The sequence below is a fragment of the Ranitomeya variabilis genome, chromosome 1 (genome assembly GCF_051348905.1).
Source record: "Ranitomeya variabilis isolate aRanVar5 chromosome 1, aRanVar5.hap1, whole genome shotgun sequence".
NCBI classification, from domain to species: domain Eukaryota; kingdom Metazoa; phylum Chordata; class Amphibia; order Anura; family Dendrobatidae; genus Ranitomeya; species Ranitomeya variabilis.
In genome coordinates, this window is record NC_135232.1 from 673787902 (window position 1) to 673814622 (window position 26721).

General features: G+C 46.8%; 1 protein-coding gene across 2 annotated transcripts in view; it reads left to right on the plus strand.

The window, feature by feature from the left end:
- Positions 1–2222: 2222 nt before the first annotated feature.
- FBXO34 (F-box protein 34) overlaps positions 2223–26721 on the plus strand; it is a 28101-nt gene continuing 3602 nt past the window's right edge. The window contains exons 1-2 of one of the 2 annotated variants that reach the window (XM_077264508.1): positions 2223–2294; positions 25069–25222. In XM_077264508.1, coding sequence (XP_077120623.1) covers positions 25155–25222 — 68 coding nt within the window. In that variant the 5' untranslated portion in view covers positions 2223–2294; positions 25069–25154. The other variant, XM_077264499.1, reaches the window with a different exon arrangement.

The window sequence follows — 26721 nt, forward strand, 5'->3', positions numbered from 1 at the left end:
GAAGCAGTGCGCTCTCCCGCCTATGTGTAGCTATGGAAGCAGTGCCTGCTCCCACCTGTGTGTAACTATGGAAGCAGTGCGCGCTCCTGTCTGTGTGTAGCTATGGAAGCAGTGTGCGCTCCTGTCTGTGTGTAGCTATGGAGCAGTGCGCGCTCCCACCTGTGTGTAGCTATGGAGCAGTGCGCGCTCCCACCTGTGTGTAACTATGGAAGCAGTGTGCGCTCCTGTCTGTGTGTAACTATGGAAGCAGTGCGCGCTCCTGTCTGTGTGTAACTATGGAAGCAGTGCGCGCTCCTGTCTGTGTGTAACTATGGAAGCAGTGCGCGGTCCCGCCTGTGTGTAACTATGGAAGCAGTGCGCGCTCCTGTCTGTGTGTAGCTATGGAAGCAGTGCGCGCTCCTGTCTGTGTGTAGCTATGGAAGCAGTGCGCGGTCCCGCCTGTGTGTAACTATGGAAGCAGTGCGCGCTCCTGTCTGTGTGTAGCTATGGAAGCAGTGCGCGCTCCTGTCTGTGTGTAGCTATGGAAGCAGTGCGCGGTCCCGCCTGTGTGTAACTATGGAAGCAGTGCGCGCTCCTGTCTGTGTGTAACTATGGAAGCAGTGCGCGGTCCCGCCTGTGTGTAAGGCTATGTGCACACGTAGGAAATGTGGTGCAGAATTTTCTGCACTAAATCTGCATCTGCAGATTTCATGCAGTTTCTGTGCAGTTTCTATGCAGTTTCTGCGCAGATTCTATGCAGTTTCTGTGCAGTTTCTATGCAGTTTCTATGCAGATTCTATGCAGATTCTATGCAGTTTCTGCGCAGATTCTATGCAGTTTCTGTGCAGTTTCTATGCAGTTTCTATGCAGTTTCTGTGCAGTTTCTGTGCAGTTTCTGTGCAGTACAATGTAAATCAATGGGGAAAAAAAAAAGCTGTGCACATGGTGCAGAAAAATCTGCAGCAGAAACGCTGCAGAACTGCACAAAAGAAGCGACGTGCACTTCTTTGAAATCTGCAGAGTTTCTGCGCAGATTTTTCTGCACCATGTGCACAGCTTTTTTTTTTCCCATTGATTTACATTGTACTGCACAGAAACTGCACAGAAACTGCATAGAAACTGCATAGAATCTGCGCAGAAACTGCATAGAATCTGCATAGAAACTGCACAGAAACTGCATAGAATCTGCGCAGAAACTGCATCAAATCTGCAGATTCAGATTTAGTGCAGAAAATTCTGCACCACATTTCCTACGTGTGCACATAGCCTAACTATGGAAGCAGTGTGCGCTACTGTCTGTGTGTAACTATGGAAGCAGTGTGCGCTCCTGTCTGTGTGTAACTATGGAAGCAGTGCGCGCTCCTATCTGTGTGTAGCTATGGAAGCAGTGTGCGCTCCTGTCTGTGTGTAGCTATGGAAGCAGTGTGCGCTCCTGTCTGTGTGTAGCTATGGAAGCAGTGCGCGCTCCTGTCTGTGTGTAGCTATGGAAGCAGTGTGCGCTCCTGTCTGTGTGTAACTATGGAAGCAGTGCGCGTTCCTGTCTGTGTGTAGCTATGGAAGCAGTGCGCGCTCCCACCTGTGTGTAGCTATGGAAGCAGTGTGCGCTCCTGTCTGTGTGTAGCTATGGAAGCAGTGTGCGCTCCTGTCTGTGTGTAACTATGGAAGCAGTGCGCGCTCCTGTCTGTGTGTAGCTATGGAAGCAGTGTGCGCTCCTGTCTGTGTGTAACTATGGAAGCAGTGCGCGCTCCTGTCTGTGTGTAGCTATGGAAGCAGTGCGCGCTCCCACCTGTGTGTAGCTATGGAAGCAGTGTGCGCTCCTGTCTGTGTGTAGCTATGGAAGCAGTGTGCGCTCCTGTCTGTGTGTAGCTATGGAAGCAGTGCGCGCTCCTGTCTGTGTGTAGCTATGGAAGCAGTGCGCGCTCCCACCTGTGTGTAGCTATGGAAGCAGTGCGCGCTCCTGTCTGTGTGTAGCTATGGAAGCAGTGCGCGCTCCCACCTGTGTGTAGCTATGGAAGCAGTGCGCGCTCCTGTCTGTGTGTAGCTATGGAAGCAGTGCGCGCTCCCGCCTGTGTAGCTATAGTAGCAGTGCGCGCTCCCACCTGTGTGTAACTATGGAAGCAGTGTGCGCTCCTGTCTGTGTGTGTAGCTATGGAAGCAGTGCGCGCTCCCGTCTGTGTGTAGCTATGGAAGCAGTGCGCGCTCCCGTCTGTGTGTAGCTATGGAAGCAGTGCGCGCTCCCGCCTGTGTAGCTATAGTAGCAGTGCGCGCTCCCGCCGGTGTGTATCTATGGCAGAAGTGCTCGCTCCCGCCAACAGGTACGCTCCAGTCAGAGGGCGATGGAAAGGGGCGGGACGACGTGTGAGTGGCAGGTTCACCGGCCCTATGAGAGGCGCTGGCCTGGTTAGTTCTGGTGACGTAGCGCTTATCTCCTCTCCACCCCATTCCTCTGGTGTCGGTTGCTCGGTATTACACTGCTGTCGTTTCTCCCGGGTGGTCACGTTACCGGAGGATTTCTCCTGCTATACACAGTGAGGAGAGCAGAGCGTGTGGCGCGGCCGAGCTGCTGCTGCTGCTGCTGCCTCCCCGGAGCCGCCTCCTCTCTCCCGCGTAGCCGGGGCCGCCGCTCATAGACAAGGTAAGAGCTGCCCGGGAGGGAGCGGGCCCGGCCGCCGGTACAGGGCTGCTCCATGGCTGCTACAGGCCGCAGCCTCGGACTTTCCTGCGCGCTGGGCCGGGGCTGCAGCCTCTGCTCTGTGCGGGGCCATTTCCAGCCTATGGGTGTTCTCCTGTGTTTGTTCCGGTTTGTGGTCGGTTTATCTCCCTCCCCCGAGTCCGTACATTGTAATGCAGCATTAGTGCCCCCATCACACCATCCTGATCAGCGGGGGGACTACATCTCCCAGTATGCCCTCATAGCATGCAGTGGTCAGGGCATGCTGGGAGGTGTAGTCCCGTCCCCCCCCAGCTGAGGTGCTCTACAGATGTCTGCAGAAAGGTGACCACAATCCGCAGCCTGTTGTCCTCCAGCCATTATAACTTGTGAAAGTTGGCGTAGATTCCTTCTTGTGGATTATTATTAATTATTGTTATAGCGCCATTTATTCCTTGGCGCTTTACATGTGAGGAGGGGTATACATAATAAAAACAAGTACAATAATCTTAATACAAGTCACAACTGGTACCGGAGGGGAGAGGATCCTGTCCGTGAGGGCTCACAATCTACAAGGGATGGGTGAGGATACAGTAGGTGAGGATAGAGCTGGTCATGCAGTGGTTTGGTTGATCGGTGGTTACAGCAGGCTGTAGGCTTGTCGGAAGAGGTGGGTCTTCAGGCTCTTTTTGAAGGTTTCGATGGTAGGCGAGAGTCTGATGTGTTGTGTTAGAGGGTTCCAGAGTAGGGGTGATACGCGAGATGCTGAGTTGTAGTTCCACATGTGCTGGAGAGGAGCAGGTTGCAGATCACTGACCTGTGGTTTCTAGCTTGTTGCTATGATGTTTTTGGCATGCTGTTATAAGAAACCCCTCCCCAAAAGTCTCAAATTAAGCGTGTCCACCTGTGTCTGATAAACGGCGGGTGCGGAAAAATGCACCAAGTAATGCAATTTTAAAGGGGTTTTCCCCTTTAAGAATGTCTCCCTCCTGAGGTCCAGTGCTGAGTCTCCGCTGCTGCTCAGTGTCTGTAGCATTAAAGGGATAGCCTGCTACTCGGTCAGCCCTTGTCTGTCCCCCCCCCCCCCCAGTATAACACCTACAGTCCCCTCTGGTGCCGGTGATGTTCCAGCAGTTTGGCCCTGGCGCTCCTGGGGATCCCCAAGTTATGTTTGGGTGATCCCTGCGGCCAGGGAGCACTGTCTTCACTCTCCCCTTCTTCGGATACAACAGAACATCAGTGCGAGCTTTTTTTTTTTTTTTTTTTTTTTTTTTAATAAAATTTCATCTGTTCTGTGGAGGAAAATGTATACCAATACCCCCACTGGAGGTGTTCCCCAATATTTAGTCTCTTGAACAGCAACTACTTATGATGCATAGATGAGGAAGGAGGAGTCGCTCCGTGTGTAGGCGGCTTAACCGTTTCGGGATCTGAAGTAGTGCGGTGACTCCCTGTGTTTACTAATAGCAGATTGTCATCCTGCTTCACTATGAATCTGTCATTTTGAGTGACAGAGGAGCAAAATTTTGGATTCGTATTTCCTAGCTGCACCAAATGTACAAGTTGTGTGCTGATCTTGTGTTTTAGTCTTCTACTCAAACCATAATATATCTGCTGCAGAAAGAAAGATAACGAGTCGTTCTAACAGTAGGCTAAACTCTTCAGTGCATTCCTGCAGTCAGACCATTTGGCGTTTTGCTCCACTTCTGCATGCAGGACGGTACAATTGGTGTCACAGCTTCATTACACCAGGACGGTATTGGACCCATGCATAGTATTTCGTTGTGGTATCATCATTATCATTGCAGTTTTTACAGCACAACTTACGAGAGTTGTAGCACAACAAAAAGTCTGACTGTACGGGAGGAAGAACTGCATATGTCTGTGGCTAAAATATTGGCATACAAGTAAGTCGGCTATAAGGCAGCATAGGGGAATGTGTCTAGCAGGCTATTCCTGGGAAAACTCCTTTAAAGGGAACCTGTCACCCTGTTTTTTCCGTATGAGATAAAAATACTGTTAAATAGGGCCTGAGCTGTGCATTACAATAGTGTATTTTGTGGACCCCGATTCCCCACCTATGCTGCCGAAATACGTTACCAAAGTAGTAGCCGTTTTCGCCTGTCAATCAGGCTGGTCTGGTCAGATGGGCGTGGTGTCTTCCCCCAGATCTTGCTTATTTTTCCGTTAGTGGCGTAGTGGTGTGCGCATGCTCAAGTCCAGAATCCACTGCACAGGGGAGGGAAAAGAGCACGATCTGCGCTATTCCCCTGGTGATCGGTGGGGGCGGCCATCTTCCTGAAGCAGAGTTCTCATCTCTGCTTCAGGAAAATGGCCGCCGCGATCTCCATCTGCGCACGCGCGGCATCCCGCGGCCATTTTCCTGAAGCCCCGGGCAGCAGAGCGCTCAATCTGCGCACGTGCGGCCACAGGAAGATGGCCGCCCCCACCGATCACCAGGGGAATAGCGCAGATCGTGCTCTTTTCCCTCCCCTGTGCAGTGGATTCTGGACTTGGGCATGCGCACACCACTACGCCACCAACGGAAAACTAAGCAAGATCTGGGGGAAGACACCACGCCCATCTGACCAGACCAGCCTGATTGACAGGCGAAAACGGCTACTTTGGTAACGTATTTCGGCAGCATAGGTGGGGAATCGGGGTCCACAAAATACACTGTTGTAATGCACAGCTCAGGCCCTATTTAACAGTATTTTTATCTCATATGGAAAAAACGGGGTGACAGGTTCGCTTTAACAAAGTAACCAGAGGACAAATTTCTGTGTCGGAGGCTCGAGACTGACAAATTAAAGTGGCGCGGAGCATTGCCTGCGGTGCAGCCGGCAAGTGTTGCATATTGATGTGGATATGCTCAGCAGCATGGGTGCTGGTCATACACTTATTTGGGAGACTGCTTTTTTGTCTGTCTGTCCATCCATGCGCATGATGCTCCTCTTGGACCAACTTGTATGTCCTCTTGGTGGGGAGAGAGGAACAAGCAGCTGCCATATCTCACTGGTTCTGGCTTATCTCCTCTTTCAGGGCATAGGATCGGACATGTTGTAATTTATCATGCCCAACCCTTCTCTTTTTTTTTTTTTTTTCCCTCCAACTGCATTGCCTTATACTTTTCCTACAGGTAGGGTCCCATGACCTTTTTCTCCACATCCGAGAAAAATGGTTCGATGACTTATAGGAGTGCCATCATTTTATTTGCTTGGATGTGGAGGGAGAGGGGAAAAAACAGTTTCTGCAGCTTCTCCATTCTGTAATCTGTAAAAATCCAAGTGCAGTATGTGTGTATTTATTTATTTTCTCTTCTTCACATGCCCATATGCTTACATTGCCGGTTTTGATCTGAGACTTGGATCAAAATCTGATATATTTTCCATGCGGACCGCTTGATCCAAGGAAAAATTGGGACATGTGCACAGCCATGTAGCACTCGCATCTACGATATGGGATCTGTAAAAACTGTGGATAGCACTTGTCCCATATATTCGGTTGTGTGTACGAGTCCTACAGGTTATAAGTCGCTGTCAGAAGAGCTAGGCAGTGGCCTAAACCATTTTCTCCATTGTAAACACGGGCGTCCTCAGCTGTGAGCGTACATGTGTATAAAGGGAAGGGTAGCGATAAGTGTAACTAATATTTAGCCCTATAGCTGTCTAAGAGAAACCTACATCTGTCGGGCACATATGTCCAACCATATGATGGATATGTAATACTGTGCCCAGTTGATGAGCAAACACTTGGATGGCCCACCACAATTGCATTATTTTGGCTTTGAGGAGGCAGACTATGGTGACATATGGCAGCTTCTGTAATATAAAACCATAGGGTGCCTCTACCATTTCTGCCTTGTACATGAGTCCTTAGTGACCCTGCAATAGAGATTAGCCTAAAACTGATAGCCTCAAAGCAGATTTCTTGGTGCACAACCTCCATTTTCTGCCTGGTGTGCTCCAGTTATTAGCAGAATGAGCTGAGCTTCTGCGTTTGGCTTATTTCCTTTGCTGGACAAAGCTTTCTACTTGTACGGATTCTTAATGAGTGCGCTGTAATTGCCAGCCTTGTCCGCTCTGCCAACTTTTCTATTTATGGGCAAGTACGTTGGTCAGAGGTACACATCTCCACCTGCTAGACCTCTCTGCATATCCACAAACTGGCTGTTCTTTACCTCCAGCTTTAGTTAGGAGCAGGTCAGGAGTTTGGAGCGCAGCCGCCGCGTGCACTGCAGGGAGGTAGTCACATTGCTGAGCCACTGTACCTATGACCTTCACCACCGGGTACAGGTGACTGACGCATCATCATGGATATGAGCGTCACTCATCTACATCAACACGTTCACAAAGGAAGCAGGCACTTCTGTACAGACAAATACAAAGGGGTGTGCACTGTGCGTGGAGCTTTTGGCTCGGTTGAAGATGTTTTTAGTGTCACCATTTCAATCGGAATACATAGGCATGTAGTGTTTTTGCTAAATATTTGCTAAGGTCCTAATTTACTATTTTTATTTATTTGGTTAAAAAACAAAAAAAACAAAAAACAAACAATGGGTGAAATTGCAGAGGTAAAGTTCTGGAATGAATGAGATCATAACATTTTTTTTGACCTAAGCTTCTTTACAGATTGCTGCTATAGTGGTACATTATATTGTCTATTATTTCACTGTCCTAAACAACATTCTTGCAGTGCTTTGCTGCTCCAATGATGTGCAATGACTTCTTGTGCTGTAGAGCATGTCTGTGCATGCAGTGCACGATTATACACAACATTCCTACCACAGTGCTTACATAGCCTGGACCCCCAACCTGCATGGGGGACAGGACGAGCTACAACGCACACAGTAACTAGTATGTGCAGGACAGTGTCTCCTCGTTTCATGTGACATCTGCGTACAGCTCGTCCAGGAAATGTCATCCTGTTGCGGTGTAATGGAGGAAGTTTACAAGTGCTTCTGTAACTGAGTTGCAGCTTTTATAGATTGCTATCAAAAGATGTTTGGGGTTTTTTTTTTTTTGTTTTTTCTTTGTGAAATCAGTCTTCTGTGCAAGTGTAGTTTGTTCTAGGAGTGCACATATTGTAAAACGAAAATCTGTCTGCAGAACTTTTGTCGATGGATAGCTACTGGATTCGTTCTGAGGGCTCGCTTACACCACCATATAAATCGGATGAGTGCTACCCGATTATTCCCTGTTGTTTGCTTGGAAGCCATCAGGAGATATATTGCATCTAGGAGAGGCCACCTCTGCATCTATGACAGGCCACCTCTTCAAGGCTCTGATTACTTGATGTTTATGGCCTACACTTAATATACATGAATGCCTCCCAGGGATACCATATTGTCACCTATGAGATCCCATTGTAAATCTATCTAGCTCTCCTTTTACCATGTACTTCTATGTTGGATAAAGTTGTATTGAGTAAAAGATACTGGCTAAATGGAGAATCATCCTCTGGCTGAGGTTGCCCTATAGACACGTATGTGAGATGTACATTTTAGGAGCTTTAACAATGTCAGAAAACTATAATCGCTACATGTATATGTAACTATATGGCCACATGTCGCGTCCGTTGTGTGACGAATGCGTCGTGTTTTGGCAGACCGTCGGCACAAAAAAGTTCCATGTAACGTTTTTTTGTGCGTCGCGGCCGAAACTCCTCCCCAGACATTACAGTGGGGCAGCGGATGCGTTGAAAAACTGCATCCGCTGCCCCGTTGTGCATTTATTTCACAACGTGCGTCGGGCCGACGCATAGTGACCAACTCTAGTGTGACAGTAGCCTCAGATGTAAATTCAGATATCATCAATTTACTGATTGGCAGTGAAAGCGAGATCTGAGGCGGACACTTGTATTTGCAGATTTGTGGCTCGACTTCTGCACTGCAAACGCTCAGCATTTGTAATAAATGTATATTGGGTTTTGAACTGACCCAAAAGCTGCAGAAAAAATTTGTACAAAATAAATGAGCATACTGCAGATGTTTAAGTTCTTTGCTTGCATGGTGCAGAAATAATCTAAGTAATGCGTGAAACGTACTGCAAAATTTATTAAGATTTGCATTGAGGTCCACAGTGGAGAGAGAAAAATTCCACCATATACAATATGTGCTTGGTGAAGAATGGCTGACTTTTTAGTGCTGTGTAAGAATCCTAGTGCTCCTCACAAAAGGGAAATCTCTTCTGTAATGTCTCCTCTGTAATTGCAGAGAGATGTAGTATGTGACACAGAGGTACAGGGTTTGGCACAAGACTGCTCTGTGGAAGGAGCCATTGCTTTGGACAGATCCTTCTTTCACTTGGAAAATGAGATCTGTATCTGGTTCACACCAGCGCTGCACGTCTAGGAACTACACCCATGAAAAGCAAGTTGTGTAACTGGATATAGAGCTTGGCACTGAATTTGCAGAATCACTTATTAAATGGGTGTAATGTGTGGTACATAGCAAAAACAGTCAAGACCAAAATAAAAAAGATGATTGATACAGCGGGAGCCAATATATACACTGCTCACAAAGTTAGGGATATTTGACTTTTAGGTCAAATTAGTGGAAAACATAAAAAGTTCCCACTACAGTGATATTTTCTCATGAGTCGGACATTTAAGTAGAAGCAGCAATGGTGATTCATTAATCTCAAACAAATTATTGAAACAAAAGTCAAGAAGAGTGGTGGGTAAATGGTGGATCTCAATAACTTGTCATGGGGCCTTGAGCATTAATTCCAGCTGACGACGTGTCCTGCTGTTCATAAGGCAAGTTATTGTCTGCGGCGTGGTGTCCCACTCTTCTTGAAGGGTGGCCCTCAAGTCATTTGAGGTTCTGGGGTACAGAGTTACAAGGCCCTAAATAGCGACTCGGCTGATTCCATAGGTTTTCTATGGGATTCAGGTCTGGAGACATTGCAGGCCGCTCCATTTGAGGGCCCCCAGTCTCCAGCAGCCGTTCCCTAATGATGGGACCTCGATGAGCTTGAGCATTGTCATTCATGAAGGTGAAATTTAGGCATGTGTTGTCCGTGCAGAGGCACAATGACTGGATGAGGTTATTCTTGTAGTAGGGGCTTGTCACCGTACCATTCACAAAGTGTAAGGCAGTTCTGTACTGACCAGACCACCTGCCCACCCTGTAACACCATCACAGGCTCACCTGGTGACAAGTGGCCAATGCACAACACTCTCCTTGACATCTAACGTCATTGGCGGCCATCATTTCTGCTCATTGTGAATCTCCTTTCATCAGTGAATAGCATTGAGGTCCCCTGGTCCAGCGTAGATAAGGCCTGTGACCGATGGTGGGGTCTGGTACCTTGCAGGTCATCTAGCACACAAACCACAGTGATGTAAATGGTTATGAATGGTCTGACGTGACCCTTGGGTGCCTCTCGCCTCACTTACATGTGCCTGGGGTTGTGTGGCATTCATCATCACCATCTGGTTCTGAAGGGTAATTTTTCACAATGAAGCGGTCATCGGTGTGGGATGTGGCAGAGGATGTCCACTTCTCTGCCGTTCTGTGACTCTTCCTGTATCTCTGTTGCACCCTGCTGATGACTCTGTGACTATCTAAGCTCAGGGGCCACTTTTGTCTGACAACATCCTGCTTTTTGAAGCTTCGCAATGGTGAGAGAGTGTTTATCAATTGTTAGATGTCGTCTTGGTCGACTGTTAACCATTCTGACCCTCAAAATGTATTGAGCGACTCATGGATTAAACACTTGTTGTGAATTTTGCCATTAAGCTCCTTGTTAGAGAACAGCAACTTAAGCAAAAAGTACTGGGACACTGAACAGTTGGTCATGGGTGTTCAGAGACGTCACATTCAGTTCACCTGAAAAGGTTAGAGGGCATTTTAGGATTATCCTGAAACTTTACCCGAAAGCCAAATAGCACTAACGTTTTATGAGGTGTGTGTGTGTATGTATAATATATATCTCGCTTATTGTTTTATAGATCAGTACATATCATACATAGTTGTATGATGGTTGTGCATGCCTGCATCCACAACAGTTGTGCTCAAAAGTTTACATACCCCAGCAGAATTTTTGCTTTCTTGACCTTTTTTTCAGAGAATATGTATGAGAACACCAACTTTTTTTTTCCCTCCACTCCTGGTTGGGTGAAACCCATGTATTTTCAAACTACCGTGTTTTCCCTTTTTTAAATTATAATGACACCCAAAACATCCAAATGACCCAGATCAAAAGCTTACATACCCTGGTGATTTTGGCTTGACAACATGCACAGAAGTTGACAAATGGGTTTGAATGGCTACTAAAGGTAACATCCTCCCCTATGACCTGTTTGCTTGTAATTAGTGTGTGGGCGCATAAAAGCTGAGTGAGTTTCTGGGATCCAGACAGATGCTTGCATCTTTCATCCAGCCACTGACCTTTCTGAATTGAGTCATGGGGAAAGCAAAAAATTGTCAACAGATCTATGGGAAAAGGTAGTTGAACTGTATAATAAACAGGAAAGGGATACAAAAAGATATCCAAGGGATTGATAATGCCAGTCGGCAGTGTTCAAACTGTGATTAACAATGGAAAATCAATGTTAAAACAAAACCATAGTCAGGCAGGCCAACAAAAATGTCATCCACAACTGCCAGGAATATTGTTCGGGATGCAAAGAAAAGCCCACAAATACCATCAGCTGAAATACAGGACTCTGAAAACTAGAGGTGTGGCTGTTTCAAGATGCACAATAAGGAGGCACTTGAAGAAAAATGGGCTGCATGGTCAAGTCGCCAGAAGAAAACCATTACTATACAAATGCCACAAAATATTTCTCCTACAATACGCAAAACAGCACAGAGACAAGCCTCAAAACTTCTGCAACAAGGTAATTTGGAGTGATGAGACCGAAATTGAACTTTTATTCGGTCTCCCATGACAGCACCACGAGAGAGGGGATCTGCCCTTCAGAGACTGGAAACCTACAGACATAAAAGTGCGGCACCTCTCTCCCGAATCTATATTTCAGGTGGCCGAAGTGCATTTGTGGTCATTGACCTCTCTGCACATAAGAGGAAAGGAGAACATCAAGGCCGACTTCCTAAGCCGAAACCAGCTCGGACAGGGAGAATAAGTGTTGAACCAAACTGTCTTTATCCGGATTGTCCATATGTGGGGGTGTCCGGACATGGACCTATTTGCCAACAGAGGGAACAGGAAGGTGCATCGGTTCTGTTCCCTAAACCCCAGAGAAGGTCTGCAAGCGGTGGATGCTCTGCTGATCCCATGGGACTTCAATCTGGCATATGACTTTCCCCCAATAGCCCTAATTCCATTAGTGTTAAGTGCCATTTGGGAGGGAATGGCACTTAATCGCTCCCTTTTTGCCCAAGAAGCCATGGTTTCCTAGCTGAGGAGGATGTCCATCACCGACCCGTGGGTTCTTCCAGAGCTCCCAGAATCTCTCCCAGGGACCAATCTTCCATCCACGAGTGTCCAGGTTACATCTGACAGTGAGCAATTTGAAAGGGGGAAAGGGTTTTCTCATAACTTAGTAACCACCTTACATAATAGTAGGTAAGCTTTCACAGCAAATATATATGCCAGAACCTGGAAGAAGTTTCAGATAGGCCAAGTGTTGGAGTTCCTACAAAAGGGGCTAGAGATAGGACTATCCACAAACATCCTGAAACTCCAGGTATCAGCTCTGGGGGTCCTATATAATTGTGATCTGGCAGGCAATTATTGGGTGGCTAGGTTTATTAAGACAACGGCTAGGTCTAGGCCCATCCTTAGACAGAGGTTAATGCCTTAGAATTTGAACCTAGTTTTAACAGCTTTGACTGTCTCCCTTTTGAGCCCATTGAGGTAGCCTCAATAAAAACTTTCCCTTAAAGGGAACCTACCACCCCGTTTTTTAAAAATTAGATAAAAATAGTGTGAAATAGGGGCAGAGCTGGGCTTTACATTAGGGCCTTTTCGGTGCCTTTACACCCCCGTTAGGCTGCCCAAATACCTTTGTGAAGTGGCCGTTTTCTGCTGTCACTCAAGTGGGTCAGGTCGGATGGGCGTGGTCACAGCGCTGTTTGTCCCCCAGGATCCTGCTCATCATTACGTTGGTGGCGTAGTGGTGTGCGCATGTCCAAAGAAGATCCACTGCCCAGGAGATGAATAACGGCGCGGTCTTCGCTATTCAGCCGTTTACCGGTGGGCGCGGCCATCTTTCCTGTGGCCGCGCCTGCGCAGATGGAGCGCTCTGCTGCCCGGGACTTCAGGAAAATGGCCGCGGGATTCCGCGCGTGCGCAGATGGAGATCGCGGCGGCCATTTTCCTGAAGTCCCGGGCAGCAGAGCGCTCCATCTGCGCAGGCGCGGCCACAGGAAAGATGGCCGCGCCCACCGGTAAACGGCTGAATAGCGAAGACCGCGCCGTGATTCATCTCCTGGGCAGTGGATCTTCTTTGGACATGCGCACACCACTACGCCACCAACGTAATGATGAGCAGGATCCTGGGGGACAAACTGTGACCACGCCCATCCGACCTGACCCACTTGAGTGACAGCAGAAAACGGCCACTTCACAAAGGTATTTGGACAGCCTAACGGGGTTGTAAAGGCACCGAAAAGGCCCTAATGTAAAGCCCAGCTCTGCCCCTATTTCACACTATTTTTATCTAATTTTTAAAAAACGGGGTGGTAGGTTCCCTTTAAGGGTACCGTTACACAAAACGATTTACCAACGATCACGACCAGCGATACGACCTGGCCGTGATCGTTGGTAAGTCGTTGTGTGGTCGCTGGGGAGCTGTCACACAGACAGCTCTCCAGCGACCAACGATGCCGAAGTCCCCGGGTAACCAGGGTAAACATCGGGTTACTAAGTGCAGGGCCGCGCTTAGTAACCCGATGTTTACCCTGGTTACCATCGTAAATGTAAAAAAAAAACAAACCGTACATACTCACATTCCGGTGTCCGTCAGGTCCCTAGCCGTCTGCTTCCCACACTGACTGAGTGCCGGCCGTAAAGTGAAAGCAGAGCACAGCGGTGACGTCACCGCTGTGCTCTGCTTTTACTTTCCGGCCGGCAGTCACAGTCAGTGCGGGAAGCAGACGGCTAGGGACCTGACGGACACCGGAATGTGAGTATGTACGTTTTTTTTTTTTTTTTTTACATTTACGATGGTAACCAGGGTAAACATCGGGTTACTAAGCGCGGCCCTGCGCTTAGTAGCCCGATGTTTACCCTGGTTACAAGCGAACGCATCGCTGGATCGGTGTCACACACACCGATCCAGCGACGAAATAAAGTTCCAAACAATCTGCTACGACATACGGATTCTCAGCGGGGTCCCTGATCGCTGCTGCTTGTCAGACACAGCGATATCGTATGGATATCGCTGGAACGTCACGGATCGTACCGTCGTAGCGACAAAAGTGCCACTGTGAGACGGTACCCTAAGACTGCCCTTCTCGTTGCGTTAACATCAGCCCGTAGGGTTGGTGACAATCAGGCCCTGTCCAGAATTCCACCATATACCCAGTTTCATATCTGCTATAGGTAGCCTTCAACTTTCACAGGCTGCAGGAGATCATTCTTCCTTCGTTCTGTGCCAATCCTGGGAATCAAAAGGATGAGAGGCTCCATTCACTAGATGTAGGGAGATGCCTACTTAGATATACTTCTATAACTGACACTTGTAGAAAGAATTTTGTCTCCTTTCACAGAGCTAGGAAAGGCGCTTAGGCTACTTTCACACTAGCGTCGCGCAATGCGATGTAACGACGCTAGCGTTGAAAGCGCCGCACAACGGGGGCAGCGGATGCAGTTTTTCAACGCATCCGCTGCCCCATTGTAAGGTCCGGGGAGGAGGGGGCGGAGTTCCGGCCGCGCATGCGCGGTCGGAAATGGCAGACACGTCGCACAATAAAAACGTTACATGTAGCGTTTTTTTGTGCCGACGGTCCGCCAAAACACGACGCATCCGTCGCACGACGCATCCGTCGCACGACGCATGCGACGTGTGGCAATCCGTCGCAATGCGTCGCTAATGCAAGTCAATGGAGAAAAAACGCATCCTGCAAGCACTTTCGCAGGATGCGTTTTTTCTCCAAAACGACGCATTGCGACGGAGGCCAAACGACGCTAGTGTGAAAGTAGCCTACGTCTCAAAAAGCACCTTAGCTAGGTGGATCAGGGAAGCCATTTCTTTGGCCTATACAGCAAGTGGTGAGGCAGTCCCAGAGGGTCTGAAGGCTCACTCCACACAGGCCTTGGCAAGTTCCTGGGCAGAGAGATCGGAGGTGTTGATTGAGGAGATATGTAAGGTGGCTACATGGTCTTCTCCCTCCATGTTCTTCAAACATTATAGACTTGATATGGATACCTCCTCCGATGTCACATTTGGGAGAAGGGTGCTTCAGGCTGTGATCCATCCCTAGTTTCCTTATCTCTCTGTATTTCTCTCGTGGTGCTGTCATGGGAGATCGAATAAATGCGTGGTTACTTGCCTGTAACGGTGTTTTTCGGAGCCCATGATGGCACCCTTTATATACCCTCCCCTCTTGTGTGGGTGAGCACTTCTATTCACCTTAGCTTTAATCACGTATGGTAAGTTACTTTGTATGTATTTATTTTGATACTTACCTGGGAGGTCCTCTCGTGCTCTATAATCGAAATGTGGATGTTTACCCTGGTTACCATTGTAAATGTAAAAAAAAAAAAACCAGTACATACTCACCTTCTGATGTCTGTCACGTCCCTCGCCGTCAGCTTCCCGCACTGACACTGAGCACCGGCCGTAAAGTAAAAGCCGAGCACAGCGGTGACATCACCGCTGTGCTCTGCTTTTACTTTACGGCCGGCGCTCACAGTCAGTGCGGGAAGCTGACGGCGAGGGACGTCAGACACCGGAATGTAAGTATGTAGTGTTTTGTTTTTTTTTTTGTTTGTTTTGTTTTTTTACATTTACGATGGTAACCAGGGTAAACATCGGGTTACTAAGCGCGGCCCTGTGCTTAGTAACCCGATGTTTACCCTGGTTACAAGCGAACACATCGCTGGATCGGTGTCACACACACCGATCCAGCGATGACAGCGGGTGATCCAGCGACGAAAGAATGTTTCAAACGATCTGCTACGACGTACGATTCTCAGCGGGGTCCCTGATCGCAGTAGCGTGTCAGACACAGCGAGATCGTTAGTGACGCTGGAACGTCACGGATTGTGCCGTCGTAGCGACCAAATTGCCACTGTGAAACGGTACCCTAAGGGACGACATACAAACAACCAATATAACTGCTTCATACAAGCTTCAGGGTATGTGCAGAGAATCAGTAAATGCTGCGGGTTGGATGCTTCGTACTTGTGCGGCGTACAGGTGTTACAGCATAGTGGATGGGATTTCAATAAATCTCTTGCCCACTATGCGTCCACAGACGCCCGTGGATATTGCAGCGCGTCTTTCCAGACCGCAGCATGTTTACTCTTGCGAAGGCTTATGTTTCCGCAAGATAATTTCACCCAATAGAATGTATTGGATGCAGTGAATCCGCATGGTTCAGTGATCACATGCGGATTCACCTGCGTTAAATAGACGGTGGCACTTTGGACACAGCGGACATGTTCTGCGTCCAAAGCGCTGCCACTTCCGTATCGTCTGCACAAACCTTCAGATGTTTAGATGTAAGAATGCTGTCTGGGGGATATCTTGTGCCTATGACTTCATAAGTGAACACTTGTTTTTCGTAACAATGTTAATGGATGTGGCCTGGAAAATGTGTCCGCCTCCATAACACCCATAGGTCATAATGGAGGTGAATTCCTGGCAACTTTCTAACTGAAAAGGGGTGTCCAAGCCATAAACACCTCAAATTTCTAGGAAAACCCTTTAAACAAGACCTACCAAGGGGCAATGCCAAATTCATAAACCCTTGAACATTGTATCTTGCAGGATATAGAAGTTTGGTGTAATAGTGTCAAACTGGGCAGGGCCACACCTGATGGTTTTTGCTGAATGAGCATTGTTTGGAGCGGTATAATACCAGGTTATGCTGAGATTATAATCCGCATGACCTGTCTCCATCTGACAGTCGCCACTTTATGTAACACACTCAAGCCACAGGTTGCCAGACCTGTGATGTAAGACATTGCTTATTCTGTTTTGGACAGACCTGCTTCCCCTTATAAATTTATTTTATTTTTTTTCTCAAAGGGTGAAATGTGCACTTGATGCCACACCTAAATCTGATTACACAATGTACATGCATGTCATTCCTCCATACGCTCTGTAGTTACAGATAACAAGCGCGGCCTCCACACCCTCCTCGATAATTGCAGCGGTAATGATCCTTCAGTCTGCTCGGGAGCTTTAGTCATGGCATTGACACTGACATAAGAAAGTGAAGAGGGCAAATTGTCCTCTTGTAGGTGCCAAGCAATGTTTTGGTTCTTATGCCAGCCATATAATAGGCACATAATTTTGGACTGTTGCATGTACTCTTTATATCAGAATAGGATTACCGTATGTACCACAGAAGCCTATGATCTAGTGTCTGTATACCCGTAGAATGAGTAGAGATGATGTGTGGCTAGTGCCCTCTACCATTATGATAATGGGCAGCAATGAAAATTCTCTATTTGTTGACACTGTCCTTTCGAATCACTTGGGCATCCATTACTTTTTTTTTTTGCTTTTGGAAAAAGTTTGTTTTCCATCAAAATGCTACATTCAATCATGTTTCTCATCAACAATAAAAACAATTTTTTTTTTTTTTTTTTTTTTTTTTTTTTTTTTACTTCTTACCAAACCTTTACAGATTAGTAGTAACAAAACAAACAAACTGACAACACTCAGAGGGAGTCACAGACCTCGTCCATGTCTTACCTATGGACCCACTAATTTGGATGGGCAAGTTTGATTTATGGCTAGCATAAAAAAAATTATGAACATGTCTCCAGTTTCATTTATTTTTTTGCAAAAAAAAATGCACAGTGAACAGTGTGACAAGTAACTAACACAGAACAGGAGAAATGCATTTTTGTCGTCTTGCAAACATATCTGTATTGTAACAATATTGCAGCCCTGACTCCCTGTGAGCTGGAGGCTGAGAGGAACCTGCAGATGGGTCCGGTATAATCACACGGCTCTGCAGTGAGATGAGAGCCGCCATTGGGGTATGTGCACACGATGCAGATTCGTGTGCAGATTTTTCCACAAAGATTTTGAAAAATCCGCAGGTAAAACGCCCTGCGTCTTACCTGTGGATTTACCGCGGATTTCACATGCCTTTTTACACCTGCGGATTCCGATTATGGAGCAGGTGTAAAATGCTGTGGAATCTGCACACAGAATTGACATGCTGCGGAAAATAAACCGCTGCGTTTCTGTGCGGTATTTTCCGCAGCATGTGCACTGCAGATTTTGTTTTCCATAGGTTTACATGGTACTGTACACCTCATGGAAAACCGCTGCAGATCCGCAACATGTGCATATACCCTTACACATCGCACTGGTAACTCCCCCTTCATGTAAAACAAGCTCTGGGGGCAGAGTAAGGCTATGTGCACACGTTGCGGATTCGGCTTAGGAATTTCTGGTGCGGATTCTGCCTCTCCTGGCAGAAAACACACCTGTGGTTTTTTTTGTGCGGTTCCGCAGCTTTTTTTTGTGCGTTTTTGCTGCGGTTTTCTTGCGGATTTGCTGCGGTTTTTACCCCTGCGGTTTTCTATAATGGAGTGGGTACAAAACCGCTGCAGATTCAAGTGACATGCTATTTCTTTTAAACCGCAGCGTTTCCACAGCGGATTTTCCAAGTGTGCACAGCATTTTATTTTTTATTTTTTCATTGATTTACATTGTACTGTAAATAAATTGCGGATCTGCAGTGTTTCTGCACCTCAAAAAACGCTGCGGACTCGCAGCAAATCCGCAACGTGTGCACATAGCCTAATTTTCCCAGAGCCTGGGAGAAGTCATTTATATAAAGTGATAAAAGATGATTTTCCCAGCAACAACATATCTGATGAGACACACAGGGAGGACTGTCTTCAGCAGCCTGTAACATGTATGCCCATATTAATAGTTTAGATGGGTCAAATGTGTTGACAGATTCCCTTTAATATAGCTGGAATCAGGGTCTCTGCCTCTGTCATGCTGCTCTCAGATTACATAGCAAAAATCTGCTGACCTATTCCCTTTTAATCAGTGGGTTGATATACAGTTATGGCCTGTTCACATGTTGCAGATTTGTCAATTGTGGTGTTTGTTTTCTGCACAGAAAAAAAAAAAAAAAGACACACAACCTGAAGGGCTTCCTGATATCAGCAAAGTGAATAAGAATTCTAAAGTCTCATGCACATGTTGCTTATTTGTGACTTGCAGATTTGGTGCAGCATGTCAATTCTTTCAGCTTTTTGTTGCACATTTTAGGGTATGTCTCCGCAAGATAAATAGACATGCTGCGGTCTATAAAGATGCGCCGCATGTGCGGAAACGCAGGGCCGCCGGATGCGGCTGTGCGCACATAGTGGAGATGGGATTTCATAAAATCCCCTCCACTATGTTGTAACACCTGGATGCTGCGGATGCATGCAGCGTCAAATCCGCAGCAAATCCTGATGTGTTACGCCACGTGGAAACATACCCTTACCCATACCAACAAGCACTATTTGCAGCTGTGTTTTCCTGTCAAGAGATGCAGAAATGTTGCAGCACTTTGTGCACCAAACACTTAACATGTGCACATACCTTTTATACATTGTACCAATATAAGGCTGCTTTCACACTAGCGTCGGCCCGACGCATACTGTGAAGAAAATGCCCAACGTTGGCAGCGGAAGCAGTCTTAGGAAGCTTCCGCTGCCCCATTGCAAGGTACGGAGAGGCGGGGGGCGGAGTTTCAGCCGCACATGCGCGGTCGAAAATGGTGGTCTCGACGCACAAAAAAAAAGTTACATGTAACGTTTTTTTGTGGCGGCGGTCCGCCAAAACACGACACAACCGTCGCACGACGGTTGCGACGTGTGGCACTGCGTCGCTAATAAGTCTATGGAGAAAAACCGCATCTTGCTGGCAACTTTGCAGGACGCGTTTTTTCCTCCACAACAACGCATTGCGACGTGCAGTGCCCAACGCTAGTGTGAAAGTAGCCTAAGTAGTGTAGTCCTGAACTGTCACTTGAACCTTTTCTCTGGGATGTACGTCCATTTACAACGTTGAAAGCAAAGGGAATGTTCGCGTCTCCATTACTCATTTTTTCCTATATCCTAGTAGCAGATTCCAAGATTGTTTCATGTGGTATACACCCATTTTATTTGGCCGACTTCTCCGCTGCCATGAAAATAAATTGGATTGTTCTCATCACAGTGTATGTTCTTTGGCAGGTTTGTAAGTACCTATAATAATAATAATACGGCTGTGATCTTTTGACCTGTTTGTCATAGTATCTGACCAAATTAACGACATGCAAAAGTGTGATTGTTATTATTATTATGAACACCATTAAAATACCTTGTGTTTTAAGGAAAAAAACAAGCTGCGTCACTCCACAGTTTTTGTCCTTACACTGATACCTTCCTTCGCAAAGGCTAATATGCCACCCATCAATATATTATCCATAGAATAGGTAAAGCCCTGAACAGCCCTTTTAACCACGGTCCACTATTGCACTCCAGCTGTTGTAACACTACTACTCCCAGCATGCCCTGGCAATGTACAATATCCTACATCGCGGTTCCTGTCCCACTTTATGGTAGTCCCTATTTGCCTTCTATTGAAGCCACCTAAAAAGCCAGATATTAGACTGCCCTTATCTTCTGACATTGACGGCTCTGTCTAGACTCTGTGACCTTTGCACATGTGGAAACCTACATAATGATCCTTTTATAGCCATACTGTGCAGTAAATGCGGGATGAGGCAGATCTGCTCTACAGGGTGCCAATATAACCTAGTCTCTGTGCCCCTATGTACTGACTCCGGGGGAAAAACCCACAAATGGAGCTCATTTCATATTGATATGAAGTCATTGTAGTCTGTGGTCCTCTCCAGGGTTTTGGGGGGACATTCATTCAGGCAGAACCCCAGAATTCCCGGCAGAAAGTGACTGGGGAGCCACACTGGAGAACAACAATACTAGCAATACACCATAAAGTTTGCCATTGGCTTGATATGGGAAGAAAGTCATTTGACTGGTAAGAGGTTTTTTTTGTTTTTTTTTTCTTCTGGTACCATAAAACGAAGGGAGTGTACATTGCCTAACTTTCCAAACTAAAGGCCTCGTCTCACATAGCGAGATCACTAGCGAGATCGCTGCTGAGTCACAAGTTTTGTGACGCAACAGCGACCTCAGTAGCGATCTCGCTATGTGTGACACGTACCAGCGATCAGGCCCCTGCTGCGAGATCGCTGGTCATGTCAGAATGGCCTGGACCTTTTTTTGGTCGTTGAGGTCCCGCTGACATCGCTGAATCGGTGTGTGTGACACCGATCCAGCGATGTCTTCACTGGTAACCAGGGTAAACATCGGGTTACTAAGCGCAGGGCCGCGCTTAGTAACCCGATGTTTACCCTGGTTACCAGCGTAAATGTAAAAAAAAAACAAACAGTACATACTCACCATCTGTTGCCCGTCAGGTCCCTTGGCGTCTGCTTCCTGCTCTGACTGAGCCGCCGTAAAGTGAGAGCACAGCAGTGACGTCACCGCTGCGCTCTGCTCTCACTGTACGGCGGCTCAGTCAGAGCAGGAAGCTGGTAACCAGGGTAAACATCGGGTTACTAAGCGCGGCCCTGCGCTTAGTAACCCGATGTTTACCCTGGTTACCCGGGTGCTGCAGGGGGACTTCGGCATCGTTGAAGACAGTTTCAACGATGCCGAAGTCGTTCCCCTGATAGTTGGTCGCTGGAGAGAGCTGTCTGTGTGACAGCTCCCCAGCGACCACACAGCGACGCTGCAGCGATCAGCATCGTTGTCTGTATCGCTGCAGCGTCGCTGTGTGAGACGGGGCCTTAAGCCTTGCGCCCCCCCTTCCCCAACACCACCATGTTCAGGATAGAAATGCAGATAAAACCAGCCATAGCTTGTTCCTTAAAGGGAATCTGTCAGCGGAATTTCACCCCCAAACTATTTGTGTAGCTCTTGTAAAGAAAAGTTCAGCAACACCTTTAGCTAGACAGTCAGTTCCTCCTTTAGGCAAGAGTCACATGCAGCCGCACACTCCGGTTCCGAGTGCCAGCGGCAGTGTCGGGACTTGAGGCGAGTTTCTTGCCTTGAACTTGCAAGTGTGACCCCAGCCTTAAAGAGAAATCGGCATGGAAGCACTGCTCAAGCCTCTGTCACTCCAGCTCTATTCCCCCCCATCCAGTGCCTCCTCCTTCTGCTTGGCTGGACGGCTTCTTTGTCTGAAGTCACACAGCATAGAGGCTGTCGGTCAAGCAGGAGAAAGCAGCATTGGCCAGTGGATAGAGCTGGAGTGACCCAGGCTTGAGATCTGGATGGGATAAAGGCTCACAGATATGGCAGTACCATGAGGAACAGTTGGGGGTACTGTTCAGGTAGTAGTTTGGCAAAGCAGAGATTATCACTGCATGCTGGCTCAGCTCACAGAGCATAAACAAGGTTGTTTTTTTGCCTGAATAAGTACAGAAACAGGTAGTGTGAATAATAAAACCTTGTTTATACTTTCTGGATCTCCTGCTCCTTCCTGTGAGTATAGCCCGCACATCGTGATGCTCCGTGAGTTGTCAGTCTTTACTTCCATACATGTTGGTTGATCCTAATTCTGTTTTACAGTGAAGCCTAATCTCTATTTTAAGATCAAAAGCTATAAAAACCATCCACTCGCTTGTCAGGTGTCTTGCTGAAGTTTAGCTCTGTAAAAATAGGAGTTGAGACGAAAGTTGGCTTCAGGGAGTGGTAATGACCTCCCACCGCTAATCCCTGTCATAAAGTACTTAACCCTTGGCTCATATTTGACCACTGAGACGTTTTCACCTTTTTTACCTGTTCCTCCTCAGGTATAATTTACTATTTTTTTTCTTTTAGTCAAATAATCTGCTTCCTCTATCCCCCTATAAAAGAAACTCCCCTACTTTGTCCTTGCTTATTGATTTACAGATTGTTCTGTTAAATATACTCCTTTCCAACAGCGAAGGGGGCCCTTATGACCTCGGCTTCTGGTGACCTTTTTGGGAAGGAGTCTTAAAACTGTTCGTCCACCCGTTTCCTGCCCCTTTAAGAATGTGTCCTCAGCTTTAAGCTCTTCTATGGGTGCATTTCACAACCTATTAATCATTCACTGCAAAAAATGCCTTTCAAACGACTTGGCAGTCATTTGGATTCCTCCCTGATTTATAACACTGGCACCATTGCCATATGACCAGGTTTATGTGGGTAACCATAAAATACCTGTTCTTTATCCATTTTTACATTACCAGGACAGCCAAAATCTCCCCGTTCTGATGACAGTGCGGCCAACGCTATTTATCTGCAGATATTTCTATAGCTGCCGGGAAACTGCCTTTCTCGATGTCGGGTTCCTTTTAAATGGGACCTGATATACCATTAATGTCCCCTGGATCCTGGGCCCCACACGGTGCTCTCTCCATTTGTTTGTACGGACACTTTCATAGCTTTTTTTTTTTTTTTTTTTTAACTTTTTTCAGAACTCTCATACAAATGAAAGGAGAGCACTGCATGTTTCAATTTTCACACTTATGGCATGTCCTGCACGTCGGCATGTGTTTTTATGAGACTTATCCAGTGTTTGGTGGTTTTGGTAATGTAAAATGATCCAAGGATCTAGAAGTACGAGAGATTTCGAGCTCTGTACTGTGCCAAACTATTCTCTAAGGCTTTTGGTTGGGCCAGGGTATACTGTAGCTACAAGGGTTGTCCGAACATCCTCCCTCCCCTGAGGACATCTTCAGCAATGTAATGTTCACACTGTTAGGATTCAGCTCCACTTGCCGCTTCATTTAATAGATTCCATTGAGAAGTGGCTGACACTAGTCTGTGCATGATTGCGTCTAGGCAAGAGCTGGAATCGACAATGCAGAGGCGAATACTACACATTGGAATAATTCGGCAAACTCCACTTTTTCTCAAGTGTAGACAATGCCTTTAAGTGGGGCAGTATGCTGACAACCTTAGTCTATGACTACCCAAGATATCTTTAGCACAAAGATGCACTCAGCTATCCTTGCCTGTGTAAGAGACTTGTATGGAGTGGCAGGGTGCATGACCAAGGGTAGAAGGGCCCCCACTTTTTATCAATTCTCAGTGGGGTTGCTGTGATGATCCACCTCCATGCTGGAAGAATTGCCGATGCCATTCATTAATAATGAGAAGCAGATGCAGACAGACCACGTTCGGCTTCTCGCTCCTATCAGAATCCCTCTGACTTATAAAGTCATCCAAAGGGGAATCTTTCCTTTTGGGCTACAGAAATAAGAGCGTGGCCCCGAGACCCCGGTTCCTCATATTCCTTTGATATGTTCTTTTGTACTTTAACCTTGTTTCCTGGAATCTTAAGTGCTTCTAAGGGGTGTGTGTTTTTGTTTTTTTTTCTATTTCCCCCCTCCCCCCCCCCCCCCCCTCCTGTATTTGCAGAATCCTCCCATGTTTTGCCATGTGATGAATCTGGCATGGCGCTGTACGTGGTGTACTTGTCCCTGTGTTTTTATACTAATTCTATGTTTAGTCCACTGCCGGCCACTCAAATCTAGAGGTCTACACTCTGCAGAACCCGCACATTGGGGTCTCTGTGCCCCTCATCCTGCACTGTTTGGGACACGGTGCATGAAATCAGGAACATGTAAGCTTCCACGTCCCATCTTTTTTAGGGGAGACAAGTCTGTCTGAAGCAACTTTTCTCCTCGCTCCTGGGTTTGCTCAGCCAGCCCAAGTGCTTGTGTGTATGGGGCTGGTCTGTTGGCCAAATATTTGGCCATCTCGTGTATAGCTGCCCCTTCTGTTTTGGGATCCTCAATCCTGTGATTAATAGGCCTCCAGTAAGTGGCACCGTCTGGATTATGAAGTGTCGGCCTCAGCTCCTGTATTTTTAGCCTCCTGGCAGATACCCCACAGTCACAAGTGTTGAGTTGTGGAAATCTTCAGTTCAGATATTTTTAAACCTGTTTTTGCCTAAAATAGATCTTGTAGTGTAAATAGGGCCAATAGTAAGTACACCTCGCTTATGGCTACAGTGTTCAATCATCCCACACAGTTTTGCTATTTGTTCCAGAAGTGTGCAATTTTTAATTTTTTTTTTTTTTTTTTGACGTTTAGAATGAAACTCCTAGAGCAATTCTGAAGTTATCTGCATGGCACTAAAAGTGGAGCAAGTGGCTCCATGTGCAATCCTTATTGTGGGAAGGGTGCTTGTTTCATGTAATGTGGTTTTCCGTGTCATCCATTACCTGTGTTGGGGATGACCGGCGCCAATCAGTCCCGCTAAATGTTCCTCTTCTGTTTGTGTTTCCGCAGTTTACCACAACTGTGACGGACTGAGCATAAACCCATAACCAAGATGGACTGGCTGTGACGACACGCCTCGTGTGCAGGCAGTTAGGATGAGTTCCAGCCGAGCCGGCCTCCACAGGGAACCACTTAAATTCCACTCCTATCAACATGTTAAGAGGTAAGTGTTGCTGGAGTCGTCCATGCTCCTTGCCGGTCATTGTTAAGAGGACCGTTTGCTGGATTTTTACATTTAAACAGAGAACTTCCTCCAGTTGGTGCTACTCTATTTAGAGTAATAATAATAAATAATAATAATAAAATTATTATTATTATTAATTATTATTATTACTCTAAATTATGCATTGAGAGGGAGGTGAGCAGCGCAATGATTCGAGCACAATCTGCAGGCGTTGTGCATGTGCCCTAGCAGGTAGCTGCCAATGCAACATCATCGCACTGCTCTTCTACCGATGCATAAGTGAGTGGCATCCATGAACCATTTCGGGTTCGGCAGCCCGAACAAAGGTTGTTCAAAGACTGCAGTGCAGCCAATCAACAAGCTTCTCTGGTGTAGGTATTTCCGCCTACTTTTTAAGTTTAAAAAAGAAAACCCGGCGTAGGGCCCCCATTTGTGATGCCAAGGTAAAGCGGACAGCTGGGAGCTGGTATTCTCAGGCTGTGAAGGTCCATGGATATTTGGCCCCTTCCCAGCATGAGACCAGCTAACAACTGTCTGCTTACCCTTGGTTGGTTATTTAAAAATAGGCGGGATCTCGCATCTTTTATTTGTAGATTTGGCATGACCAGCTGTCTGCTTTGCCTTTGCTGGTTATTAAAAATATGGGACGCTAAAAGAAATGATGATGGGCACACCTATTTATAATCAACTAAGGCAATGCGGACAGCTGGGCACTGATATTAATATACTGGGAACACCCATGGTTATTGGGCCATTCCCAACATACAAATATCAGCCTGCAGCCAACCCAGAAGTGGTGCATCATATTTGATGCACCAAGTCTGGCACTTGGCCTCAACTGTTCCTGACTTATGGTTAATAATGGAGAGGGGCCAGGCAGTGATCTCAGTAAGAGGACTAGTTGTCAGCCAGAGGACCCACCAAATGTGTATGGAATCCATTCACGGCCTTGGGTCTCATGACCTGAATTTGGCAAGGTTATATGTCTGAGGCTGTCAAGTATTGATAAGGAGACCCGCAGCCGGTCCAGACATCACTGTCTCCATGCACAGTGCTGTGTGTGTGTGTGTGTGTGTGTTTTTTTTTTTTTTTTTTTCTTAATTGGAAAGTTAACCAATAAAATCCAACATGGCAGGTTTGTCTTTTGCTTTTACCTTTTAAGCACCTGTGTGGGGATTGCCCATTTCTTCTGAAGGCCAGAACAGCCTTTTCACACCTATGTATAGGGCTAGCATTAGTCCAGAACGACTGCACATCAGAGAAAAGCAATTATTGTAGGATATTTTTATAGCAGGAACCCTAGACAAGTATTTTTTCTGATATGCACTTGCGTTCACCTAAAATATGCTGTGAATTTGATTGGTGTGGGGGAGAGCTAACCCTCCAGGGCATTAAGGTACCTTCACACGAAACGACTTTACAACGAGAACGACAACGATCCGATCGCTGCAGCGTCGCTGTTTACATCGCTGTAGAGA